This window comes from Eretmochelys imbricata, chromosome 6 (assembly GCF_965152235.1).
Source record: "Eretmochelys imbricata isolate rEreImb1 chromosome 6, rEreImb1.hap1, whole genome shotgun sequence".
Lineage (NCBI taxonomy): Eukaryota > Metazoa > Chordata > Testudines > Cheloniidae > Eretmochelys > Eretmochelys imbricata.
In genome coordinates, this window is record NC_135577.1 from 91,393,934 (window position 1) to 91,407,549 (window position 13,616).

General features: G+C 42.1%; 1 protein-coding gene across 1 annotated transcript in view; it reads left to right on the forward strand.

Annotated features, from left to right (window-relative positions):
* Positions 1 to 441: 441 nt before the first annotated feature.
* ESRRB (estrogen related receptor beta) overlaps positions 442 to 13,616 on the forward strand; it is a 164,307-nt gene continuing 151,132 nt past the window's right edge. Inside the window, exon 1 of the mRNA XM_077820356.1 lies at positions 442 to 463. Within this exon, the coding sequence (XP_077676482.1) occupies positions 462 to 463 (2 nt within the window). The 5' untranslated portion in view covers positions 442 to 461. The remainder of the gene's footprint in view (positions 464 to 13,616) is intronic.

Genomic DNA, 13,616 nt, shown 5'->3' on the forward strand with positions numbered 1-13,616 from the left:
TTTTCTTTTTTAACTTCAAGGTGTAAAGGAGTCAAATCCAAGCCAGCATCTGTACTTTTCCTTTTCCTTCTTTTGGTACAGTGAATTTTGTTCACTTGCTTACATACCCAAAGTTGCTGTAATGCTGCTGTGGGGAAATGGTGACTGTGGGGGACTCCTCTCTGGGTGCAGTGCAGAGGTGAAAGTCCAGCTTTTGCTGCTTTCCTTAAGACCTATGGTGTGGTGGTGGTTTGTTTTTTTTTGTTTTTTTTTGTCAGCTGCCTGTTATATCAATCACAGAGCTGGGATCTATTTATAGGTTGGGACTCGGAGTACTGTGTCCTAGTCACAAAGAGGCAGAGACGCAGAGGGGACTGTCGGCTGGTGCAGGCAGAACCAAAAGATATTTAATCCGCAATTAGAAACACCTGAGGGCAAGGGAAATTCTGTTCCAGCCCAGAGCTTCTCTCTCAACCTGCAGCATGTAAGTACTTAACTTCTACCTTTTATTGTGTTTTGGATCCAAATGTCTCCCTGTACTAATCCTTTTATCTGGGCTTAAAATTATGGCAGCATCTCAATGTGATTTAAATTTTTTTTTTCTGTTTTCACACTGTCAAAGGAAGGTCAGAGTGATCCACAAGCAGGCAAGATGATTTCAGAACTTCATGTAAATCAGTCAGTTTCACTATTTGGATGTTGGGTTTTTTTCTTAAAACAAATGAAAGTTTGAGCAGAATGGGATTTGTTTTGGGAATGGAAATAGCTTTGCTGGTGTTCTGAAAAGGCCACTGTATAATGTAACTCTGCTTTAAGGGCTTACCAAGGACAGGTGATATTTCCCCACCGCTTGTATAAAAACCACATACTTGGAAACTTCAGCACCAATTACTAAAAGAAAAAAACAACCATTCTCCCAACCACCCCCCAAAACCCCTAGTTTTGGCTCACACCTTCTCTAGCACACACACAAAAATGAAATTTTGTTTCACCAAAGGCGTTTGGCATTGAGCAGCTGATGTTTGTCTAATTTTAAAGGTCCCCAAACAATTTAATTTCGCAATAGAGGGGTGCAAGACTTTGAGAAGTCAGCACAGTGACAATCAAAGGAGGACTCCATTGTGTGAGGTATTTGCTTTAAGGTATCTAAAATGCAAAATAAAACTCATACAATTGGTGTGTATTTTGGTGTGGTTTTTGTTAAGGGAAAAAGTAGGAGAAGCTCTAATTACAAAGGTTTAAAAATGAATCTGAAACTAGGTTTTATTCATTATGTAAACATTTTTTTGGGTCAAAAAACGGAAATAATTGAAATCGTTTGTCTTGTTTCTTACTTTGGGCTCAAAGACTTGGGATTTTTGACTGTTTACTTTTAATATTTTTTTAAAAGGATAGAACAATCTTTATTACAAATGTATGTGGCTTCTTTGAAATTTCTTGCGTTTATAATGTGTCACAGGGGAAAAAAATCAAGATTACAATTTTTATTTTTGTTTTTCCAGTGTAGTACATTTTCGGTTGTATACATTGTTCCCAAAGTACACTCTGGCAACTTTTTTTAGGACAGATATTTTAACATTTTGAAAGCAACAAAAAGAACACAAAATGGTTTGGTTTGAAATAATTTGGACTGAACAAACTTCTAATGAAAATATGAACAGAACAACGGGAGAGCTGCCTTTTGATTCAAGTATCAAGTACTAAGAAATAAAGTAGATTGGTGTGGTGGGATTGAGTGTGGGAAGGTGACAAACAGGCCAGATCTCGCCGTATAAATATACATCATATAGAACTGTGGCTTTTTATTCAATGCAAATTTTACCATTCCCAAAGTCTTTGACTTCCTTTTTTTGTTTTCTTTTGGAACTTATTCCAAATTGTTACTTGCAAAGATTTAAACAGTCCATGTAATGACTGAAGCTAACGAATTGGAATTGTAGAGGCACAGCTTGCAGGATAACACTGATAAACATGTTGATTTTCCATAGGTTAGTAACGTTTAAAATAATTGCAACTCAAAGCTTCCTCCAAAAAAGCAAATCAAATAGAATTCTCAACTTGACAATGCTCAGTATAGAAAGCTTAGTTCTGACTGGTAAGATTTTTTCACTTTCTGTTGCTCTTTAATGTATTTTTTTTAATGTTTGTTTGGCACAGTATTACATTTATTGTTTCTCTGTTTATTTCCCTTTATAGTTGAATTATTCAAATGAGAGCAGGTTATTCTAAAATGTATTGAAGAAATCAAAATTGTTTTAGTTAAATAAAGAAGGTACTGTACAACTAGTTTTAGATCCTCTTAAAAATTTAAAATTAAAAAAGCAACCTCTTTCTCCACCATGCACGCAGCAAAAATCCAACATGCCTACATTCAGACATGACTGCAAATATCCATGATTAAACACTTCTGCAGAGATCCCAACATTCCTGAGCAAGTATTCCCAATAAACCCTCTATCTCTTTAGTCTTAAGGATTTTTGGAATATTTCTTGGCTGTGTCCATGAAACTGCTGGACTTTACTCCCTTTTTCGCTACAGTGGATCTTTTCTTGTACAATCTGCAGATTCTTTGTTTTGTTCTTGCATTTGGAAAAATTATCAAGTGCCTGCTGCTGTATAGCTTGTAGATCAATAGATTATGGGACATCTTTCTCTTTTATCTCTATGCATGGTTAGATAAATGATTGGAAAAAACTTTGATGCATTGTGTGGAAGAATGCAGCCTGTTATCATTTAGTTTCTGCTTCGCTAACAATTAATGTTATGTGGACTAAGCACCCATTAACCTCATCTCCTCCAAACTGATTCCTTAAATGTAATTTGTCATGGGCCTGTTTGTGATTTTTGAGGAATGAAAAATCTTGCTCATTACACCCTTTTCTGTTCATTTGACTGCAAAGTAATTGACACATACATTCTCTTTTTTGTTGTTGTGAAAAAATACTTCCTGGGAATTTTGAATAAACCTGTGCTAAACCGGCTGTACAGGTGTCTGAAATGCAGCATACCAGGTGTATACCTGTAAATCTCTGCAAATTGGGAATAAACACCTGGGGGGAAACACTGTCCTTACTAAAACAATTCTACGCTGTTAGGGTCCTTCCTAATAACCCCCTGCCCAAAAGTCAGCAGCCAGTTAATAATTATTATGGAGCTATCTTTCTCTCCTTTTCTCTCTTCACCTGTACATCTGTCCAGCTATTTCTGATCCCTCTATTTTTACATTTCATTATGCTCATGTTTGCTCTCTCACTCGTTCTTTTTCTTTCCTGAAAACACATTTCTATCTGGCACAGAAAATAAACTCAGATTGCGGGTAGTTATGTTAATCTAATTCAATCCTCTGTGGGTTAGGAGTGAAATTCTAATAGTGGAGCTGTTGAGGGCTTTTTTGTTAATGGCTTGGGGATTACATTGAGTTAAAGGCTCATTTCCTAATCAAACAGAGAGGGAGAGAGTGACTCCGAATATTTATGAGTCTCCCAGCGCGAGTTAAACATTGAACTCCAAAGCAGGATTTCAGTGCCACAGAAAGAGTTAAAACCCCTTAGGGCTGCTATGGAAAAAAAAAATGAAATCAGTTAAGCCATCAGCATTTTCAACTGCTGTACAACTTCAGTTCTGTAAGAAAAAATAATCATCTCACAAAGCTAAAATGGAAACTGTAGCAAGCTATTTAAAACAAAGTCAAGTGATGCTTCAGAACAGCTCTCTTGTAGGTAGGCAAGATATATGGAATGCATGCAGAGGCCTAATAGAAACTCCAAATAAATTCTCCACTAACGTATAGTTGGGTGGGGGGCCACATGTTTGTGAGAAGAGGAAACTTTTATCCGTTTCTAGAAGACTCGATTTAATGTTTTAATGGATTAGTTTTGGTCCCGTTTGTCTCATCGAGAACCCTTTTTGTTTTTTAAAAATGTGGATTGGTAAGCTCCTAAATTGTGCTGCCTCTGTAGACAGATTTGTTAGTGGGCCATATTTGACTCTTCAGGTTAGCAGGAGTCTTGGGTCAAATAGTATAGTTAAGAAATCAGAATCGCGGCCACAAGGACAAATCAATGTTTTGGTGATGGGTTCAGTACAAATGCTTAGATAGAGCCTCGTCCCTCTGAAGACAATAGGTGTTCTGATTGACTTCCGTGGGGTAGGACCCAACCCTATTTTGCTAAGTGTTGGTGTGTTGGAAAATAGGACAGAAGGGCACTGGCCTAGGTTGGGTGTGAAAACCAAACCTGCAAAGACTGAAGTGTAAGAAATGAGCTGGTGCTGTGAAAGTCTCTCTGCTCCCTTCGGCAGGGGTCTTTTAGTGTAGCAGGTGTGCTTCTTGGCTCTGACTACCAAATCACTTCTTCTCCGTGTGCCTCAGTTTCCCTAGCTGTAAAATAGGAATAATGATGCTGATCCATAATCTGAGATAGGTAGATGAAAAACTTTATCTAAACGTTCATCCTATGACAAGCAGATCGATATTGAGCTGCGTTCAGCCCTGATATAACTCTGTTGACCTCAGTGGCATTGTGCATGAGGTCTGAATTTGTCCTATTGTTTTTTGTTAAGATGAACCTCCAGCTTTATTAATCCAAGAGGTAAATATTTACTAAGGTGAAACCCGTGTCAGTATTTATCGTAAGTAACAATAAATCTTGAAGTTCATCCAAACGCTGCATTGATACATGTATTGTTTTATATATAATATATGTTCTGAATATATATATAACAATCATTCTCTTTGCCTTCTCCTGTGCCCTCCATAGTAATGGCACCCAGGGCAGATCTACAGCAAAGTATTCCCTTCACAGCTTTGAGGCTGATTTCTGTGGCCAAACTGCACCCGGTAAAGTCTTAAATTTTCTTCTGTTCTCCCCATCACAGAACCCTTGCTTCTTGGCTGGTGCAGGAAGAGCTTCCCCTCCTGTTTCAATCTATTTTAATCCCTGCCTGGCAGTGTCTGTAAATGCAGGGGTTTACCATGGTGTCCTTTAACCAAAAATTTCTCTTCCTTTCTCCCTACACTGCTGTGCAGCACTCTGTGGATGGCTTTCTGCCCTCCACCCCAGAGGTGGCTGCATTTCAGTGAAGCTGTGTATGTGTACATTTTGTGAAGAATTTAGAAATATGTATTGCCTTTCATCCTGAAGTGCTTCACAAAATACATACACAGCTCAACTGAAACCTTTACAGAACACACAGTGGTAGGGTACGTATGCCATATGTTACAGACTATTTTAAGAAAAATTATTGGGACTGGTTTTTATCTCTCCGCCTGTAAAGCCAAGTACTGTATTGCCATGAATCCAACTGCACAGGATTAAGAGGAAGCCATAACAATTGGAAAATGTCACAGTTGAACAGTCTGAAATCTCAAGATCTAGACGAAAGCACTGAGTGTCCCACTGGGAATTTCCCCTTTCAGTGGGATACCACTCCTGTTTGGTTAAACATCATCCTCTGGATGCAGAACAGAAGATGCCTAACCAGGGTCTAAGTCTCACATGTATCAGAGGGAAGTTTAATTGGCTCTTTATTTTCATTCATTAGAGGAGCCACTGCCATTTCCCTTCCCTTTACCATTTGCCCAGCAGTTGTGAGTTACAGCCTAGGTGTTTCACTGAGGGGTCATGTGATGCTCACAAAGCCAGGAGAGTGATGTTCATGGTGAGAAGAATTTCACCAGCATTAGGGCCTGGACAGATTACCTAGCTCAGCAAGCCAGCCTCCCCTTTTTGTTTGATCGCAATCCTCATTTCCTGCTTTGTCAACAAAAACCCTCAGTCCTCTCCTTCTCCAGATATGAATACACTTGACTCTTGAACTCCTTTTACTCTAGTTGCATTTCTGTGTAGCTTTATGTTGCACTTTTGCTCCCCTTCTTGGAGATTAGATTCGTACCCAAGTTTCCTTCCAGTTTCTCCCTTGTTGGAGTGTGCTCCTATAGTCCAATGCCCTTAACCAGGACCTCCTGAGTTCTAATCATACCTCTAATACTGGTTTCAGAGTAACAGCCGTGTTAGTCTGTATTCGCAAAAAGAAAAGGAGTACTTGTGGCACCTTAGAGACTAACCAATTTATTTGAGCATGAGCTTTCGTGAGCTACAGCTCATACTGTCTCCCTGTACTGCCTGTGTCGAGTCCTTTCACTTCTGAGCTTTAGTTTGCCCATCTATAACATGGGATTAATACTCTTCTGCCTCCCAGGAAGGCCGTAAGGATGAACAAGGGCTTTGGAGGTGTAAAGCCCCATAGAAATGCTCAGCATTGTTGTTATACTCTGAGTTCTCCAGTGTGTTTTGCCTATTGTAACCGTTATCCCGTTTTGTGCCATGCAGAACACATCCTTTTTCCTCTCTGCCTGACCTTTTTTCCCTTCCCACCTCCTCCCTTTCCACCTGGCAGTAAACCTCAATTTTGGATCTTTCTTTTTGAAGTGGCCCTGGTGCTGTGGCTCGCTGTAATGCTCACCTACTCCAGCTGTTGCTCCTGATGTCTCCTTTTATGAAATGTCAGCAGGAACTTTGGGAGTGTATTCATCCCTCCTGATGTCAAAGCAGCAGTCAGGCATAGGAAGGCTCTGAAACTGGTTTCTCTGAAGAGGTTAAATGATAGCAAATAAGGGCTCAGGCATCTCCTAAGGAATAAGGACTGTCTGAGAGAATTGATTACTTTGGCTTATTGATCCTTCAGGAAGTAGTTGGCACTGAAGTGACAGTGCTGTTCTTATCACTTTAGGGGATTCTGTACCAAAACCATCCTTCTCTTTGCTGAGGTCAGTGAGGAGAAAGTGCTACTCTTCTACTGGCTCTCCCTAGATGTATGCCATCCTGGGCAGCCACACGCTTTGTTTCTTGTCTCTCTTTTTGTGAAGAAGCTCACAGGTGAAATGCGAGTGCTTATAAAGTGAAGGGCGGAGAGCAGGGCATAGCAAATGGATGGGCTGTGAAAGCATCTCTCCCACAGATTTGCTGAAGCATCTCAGTCCTAGCTTGCACACGGCACTGCTGGTGTGCTCCCGTTTTGACTTGCAGCCACCCCAGATACTCCTCCACCCAAATGACTTTCATTTGCAACCTAACACAAGAGCTGGATTCTTGTCTTCAGAGTTGAAAGGCCAGCCCACTGATCATTGCGCCCCTTTCTCCTCTGTTCCCTCTCCCGTGCATGTACATGCACTGTCAACTTGTACCCCCTTTATTTCCGAATGTTCTCCTAGGGTTATAAAGAAACTCACTCAGGTCTCACACAACTGCCTGTAGCTAGATTGGAAGGTTGTATGTGCTATCTGCAAAGACCCTGACTCTTGCAGAATCCTCTCCAAAACCAGAGGGTGCTTTAATCTAAAGTAAAGTGTTTTTGTACGCTATCATACCAGCTGCTCACTATACACTTTAAAAAAATCAATGTAATTGCCCTATATATTATGTCTCTGTATTTCGCTGTACAGTGTTGCCAGTTCTTCGATGTTATTGCAATATTGGATGTTTTACTTAAAACCTCAGCTCCTGGAGACTAGTGATTATGGGAAAATCTGTTTTCGTTTTTTAAAAAAAGTTGCTAGCATCATTGTTGCAGAGAAAAGCTTGAAAACATGTTGCCCTCTGATTTTTGGGCCTTTAAGGTTCAAAACAAAACAACCTAACATCTATTTAAAAAAATCTCTTGCCAATCTTGTGACTTTTGGTGGGGGAGGCAGCGGCTCATGATATTTGAATGTTTGAAACTGGCAGTACTGCGTTTCCTAGAGCACACAGTACTGTACCATGGTTATAACGTTAAGAAATGAATGAAAAACACTGCTCAATCCCATGTTGTGTTCTGCCCCTGCTCATTCCTTTGTATTTGTAAAGATTCCCACCTTGTGGCTGAGGCCATTGGTACAAGCCACAACGATTGATGTCGTCCTGTTTTTATTTATTCATTTAGATCAGGATCAGGGTCCTATTGCCCTGGGGACTGCACAAAGCCATAATAAAAGATGGAGTTGAGGGTCTTACATTCTGATTTTAAGAGGAGACACAACCAGAGGGTACAATAAACAAAGTGAGGGAACAAGAGAAGGTGGATGAGGGGAACAGTGAAAGGAAGACATGGCTATGTAGAATCACCTAGTTATTTTATTTCTAGTTCCTTTAGCGCCTCTGCTCTTTCTGCTAAACAAAGTGCTTTCCATGTTCTCTGTGTCCTTGTCCTGAGCTCTTACATGTGCCAACCCTGTTTTCCTATGCTACAGTGCTGCCTTTCCCCTTATTAACATCTCTGGGAGAGTAGTACATTGGTCATCACTTCGTATGCTAATAGCTGAATTACATGCATGTGTGATGTGCTGTTACACAGAGTTGCAACACATTAATCCTAGGGCAAAGCCTTATCTTTGTACTGGATTTTTTTTTTAAATACTGGTATAGTTCAAGCAGTGTACCTGCATCAGTGAACTCTTAGTATAGATGTGCTGCAACAGTATAAACAGTACAGGGCCCCAGAGTGGGAATGGGGTGATGGTTATGCACAGACTGAGTATACTTAAGCTGAGTATACTTGTTCTTTCTCTGTCTTCCCCTTCTCCCCCACAACAGCGTGGGCTGAATCTAGATTGGCTGTTGCGAAGGTGTCTGGAGGGCACATGTATCCTGGGGCCCCATGTTAACCATTTACAGGAATGGCTCAGAAGCATGAAGATGGTATGTTATAGCATTTTCTGCTATCTGTACCCATGTACAGATTACATAGCAGCCATGGGCTTCAGTCAGTGAAAAATGTCCCACTTCCATATTGCACAGGCCCACAGAAGGTTTGAAATTGAGGATTCAGTCACTTGATGGGTTTTCATCTTGTGGTCAAGGTGTATCGCTTTGCTGAATCACGCATCAGTGGAGTAATGTTGAATTAGCTGTGAACTACACTGTGTCAGCCAAGTGAACACCTATCCCTGAGAGGATCTTTATTCCCTGTAGCTTCAAGCATTACCTTCTGTTGCATGTTTCCTGCATGCAGGTGAGGGAGGGTGAAGCATAAAGATGTTCCTTTTAGCTGTAGCCCAGCCCAAGGCTCCTTTCAACATGGAGGGGAAGCAGGGTTCAGGGAGGGCAGATGAGCACAAGAGGTTCCACTCTTAAGAAAGGGAGCCTAAGCAGGAGAGAATTTGAAGGCCATGAACATTCACAGAATAAGTGTTCACAGGAAGCAACCTCTCATCCCACACCATTAGCATTTAGTGACTGTCTGTGTTGTAGATAGTAGCTCAGGGTCATGTGGTTTCCTCTTCCCCAGTGTAGCCAGCTGCCTTATTGCTATTAGCCTGTGTAAACTCAGAAGCTGAGCTCCTGCTCTTTTGCTGCTTACCATACATATCCTGTAAAACAGGAGTGTCTTGGGGCAGCTGAAAAAATTTACCTTCACAACCAAGGATTCAGCTGTGTGGTAAGAAGGTACCACTTCTAGACTCCTCTTGGGGGTTGGAGTAGGATGGGGACGGGATACCTGTTCTGTTCCCTCTGGGGGATGGGGAAGACTGGTGGTGCTTCTGTGGCTTTGAGGGGCAGCCAGGGTAGCGAGAGCATCTTTATGTATGTGAAGGTCCCTCTCCTCTCCCTTCTAGGGCAGGGCAGTCGGGATTGTGTTTTCCATGCTGTTCCCAGCCCCTGAAAGTGTCACTCCTCTAAAATGACATTGCTGAGGCTACAGCGTGGATCAGGTATCAGTGAGCCAACTTTCAAGTGGTCCATCTGGGAGGGCCATCACAGACCTGCTGCTCTGCGTAGCAGGGTATGGGGAGTTTTCCCAAATACTTGAGCACCTAATTCTGCTCCAGCCCTTGCCTTTCTTTGCTCTCATCCCCTGCTGAGTATGTGCATCAATAGCCCAACCTCAGGCACTGACCGAGCTCTTCATCTTCAAATTGCTTTACAGACAGTAAGGGCTGAATGGCCCCCTTCTCTCCTCTGCCTGGAGGGATGACGGTGGTAAGTGTCAACAGAATAGTGTACCCCCTCTGACTGCCTGGGACACCAGGGGAACTTCACTGGGTCTTCCCTCTGTGTTCTTTTGTAGAAGGGGCTAGAAACCAGCTGTCCTCCCTGGTTGATGCTGCATATTTCTGCTTGGGAGTTAATGCTGCTTTCCCAAGGGTTGCTTACTGCATAGCTCTAGGGTAGACTTTGGCCAATGGCAGCATGGCTTCTGAAGGAGGAGCTGGGTAGGACTAGATTTGCCCAAGGTAAGAGAAAGGTTAGATGAGGGCTACTCCAATCTCCCAGGCTTTTCTGTTTGGGTTATGAAGCTCAGGCCTCCGGTTCTGTTCTGGACCTTGACTACTGAGACAAGCCACAAATCCAGCTATAAGCACTGTGAGGCCAGGCTTTAAAATGGGCCTATTAGAAGTGCATGCTTAAAACAAATTAGTTTCTCCAGTGACGCACTGTGGATGCATAGTTGTTCACTTCTCATACAAGTGCAATTGCAAGCACGAATGCTGTTTTTGTCTGTGCAAACAGATGCCCTTATGAATTTTACAGGTATAGTTTTAAAGGCCTTTTTGAAAACTGGGCCCTGTAAAACACTGAAATAACTATGGAAAATAAATACATTTAATTTTATTGTCACAAAGTCTAATGCTAAAAACTAAAAATTCCACCAAGTAGATGAGGCCCCTGTAAAAAGGTGACCCGTTCACAATGCTCTCTATGCAAAATGCAGTGGTAATTGGGAAGAGTTTAGTGTCTTGGTGCTTAGTGCTGTGTGCTCTGTAAGTAGCTTAAGAGCACATTGTGGGAATAAGGCACCTCCTGAACTACTACTTTAACATGGTCTTCCTCAAAAGATCCTGGGGCAAGAAAAGGAGATTGGATGGGTCCAGAGTCTGAACTCTCCATTGATGCCTAGGCTGGGCGGCAGTCAGGAACAGCTAATTTCATTAGAAAAGAAAAATAACACTTTCAGAATGATTTGACTCCCCCTCCCCCCTTGGTGGTCCTTGATTGATTGTTACACTTACCTTGTATCTTGTTTCAAATTTAGATTTCAAGTTCTGTAGGGCAGGGACATTCTCTCCCCTTGTGTGTCTGTACAGTGCTTAGCACATCTGGGCCCTGATCCTGACTGGAATAAAAAGCTGAATCTCTAATGGTGTGTGATCTCCTCAAAGACCTGACACACTCCTGGCAGGTCAGGAGTGGTAGGGAGCCACACTACTATTTATACTCCATGCCAAGCCACAAACAGCACTGTCTCCCTTTTTCTGAGCCCAGCTGAAATGTCAGGTAAATGTGAATGCTGATTTGCTGTTGTACAAACACACATTTTTTAAAAGAGAAGATGTTCTACAGGCATCTCTTAAAATGCAGCCAAGTGGGAGTTTGTGCTGCTGCTTTCCTGCTCATCTGGGAGCCCCTGCATCTCTGTTAAAAGCACATTTCTGAGAAGAGAAGCCAAGCTGCTAATTTGTCAGTAGGACCTTATTTCTGGAATGCAGCGGTATTTCACCAGTGGAGGAGCTGTCCTGGAAACTTACAAGACAAGGTCAGCTTCCTTCTTGTCTTGCTTGTATCTGTAGTGTTGTACCAATGCTGGATAACCTGCCCCCAAATAGCAAAGTTGAGGCACGAGCAGGTGGCACTAGACTGGATGATAACCTGCCCCCTTAAAACATCTGACCACCTTGACCAGGTGTCGTTGAAGCTATTGATTGTAGGAGCAGTGAGTAAAAGAAGCCTGTACATGTTTCCAGTGGAAATATGGTGGGGACCCTGCTACCACATAAACACACGCATGTCTGTGGGTGCGGGCAAAGGTGAGAGTGAGACCTAGAGGGGCTGGAGTAGCTGCTGCAGGGCCTGGGACTGGGTCGGGGAACAGCGAGAGAACCTAGAGGAGCTGGAACATGCCTGCAACTAGGACCCCTGGAGCCCTCCTTCCTAGCCTGGAGCCGCCGCCCAACTTTCTCCTCCCCCCCCTGCCAAGTCTCAGTACCTGTCCCTTCCCCACAAGTGAAGACATGGTGGCCCAGACTTCACCTTGGGCTGTACAAGCCTGCCCAAAACCTGAGCCCATGCTCCCATTCCTAGCCCATGATACTGAGGACTATGGGGCCCCAATCCCAGTTTGAGGCCTTTGGGTGCTACCATAATATAAATATTAACTATTATAATAATAATAATAATAAGAGGAAAAGAAGTGATCCTGGACGGATGAGAGAAGTTGTGGCACAGAGAGGCAGGGTTATGGAATTAACTGATTTACAACTACGGTCCTGTGATAAAGGTGACTTTAGTCTTATAACTAAAAGGAAAAAGTCTTTATTTTTTTTTTTATTTTTTAGTGGTAAAGTCTCATTGACCACTGGTACATGTTCTGAAAAGTTTGAGTAAACAGAGCAGAACTTTTTAAAATATTTAATCTATTTTGCAGAGTTTCACCAGCCCAATGACATCACAAAACTCAAAACATGGATGAATTTTACTGACCAGTCTCAGTGTTTTTTTTGTTTTTTTGTTTTTTTTAAATCCATGTGCTGCACAGCATTTAGCACTGTGATAGCCAAGTGCTTTAGAAATGCTGATAGATTAGACAGATATTCTCATTGGCATAAACAGGCAATTTTCCAGGGCAGAGATAGTGAAATATTTAAGAAATTGCCATTCTATGAAAACTAGCTGATGGAAAAATAAAGAGATGATGGATAATATATTCTCCAACAGCCCTTGTTGTAGGTGAATCCTTTAACTGACCGAAGCAAAGATACTGTGTGGCTTGTACACATCGCACTCTTTCAGATGACTGCTTTCTACAACAATTTCAAAGTGGCAAAATGAATATAAAGTCATAGGGTTTGTTTTCTCCGCCCCCCCAGGCCAGAAGGGCCACTGTGGTACTCTAGGCTGGCCTCTGCCATCACACAGGCCATAGAATTCATCCAGTAATTCCTGTATAACTTCTGGTTGTGCTAGAGCATATCTTCTAAAAAGACATTTCATTTTGATTTGAAGACTACGTGGGTATGCCTACACTTTGAGCTGAGGGTGTGATTCCCAGCTCGAGGTGGCATACTCATACTACCTCTCATTAAGCTGGCATGCTGGGTCTTGGATGGTACGTACTCAGGGCAGCTAGCATGTCCCGCCACTTGTGCTGTCATGGCTATATACTATTTTTAGCACGCTAGTGTAATGAGAGCTAGCTTGGTGATGTCTCCTTAAGCCAGGAATCACATCCCCAGATCAAAGTGCAGATATGCCTCAAATGATGGAAATTCCAGCATGCCCGTAGGGAAATTGTTCCAGTGGTTAATTACCCTCCCTATAAAATTTGCACCTTAGTTCTAGTCTCAGATTTGTCTAGTTTCAGCTACAAGTTATAGGGTCTTGTGCCTTTTTCTGTTAAAGTGCCCTCTACTATCAGCAATCTTTCCCCCATGTAGGTACTTATAGGCTATGATCAAATCACCTCTTAAACTGCTCTTTGATTAAGCTCAATTGATTGAGCTTCTTAAATCTCTCACTGCACGGTGTTGGTTTCCAGCTAGTGTTGGTGTGGTAAATGCCACTCATTCCATTTAATCCAATAATCTAGTGACCCCTCCATCTCTTTCATCTAAACTGTGTCTTCAGTTACTTGTACAAAAGAAGAAAAAATGTTTTAAAAAAGGG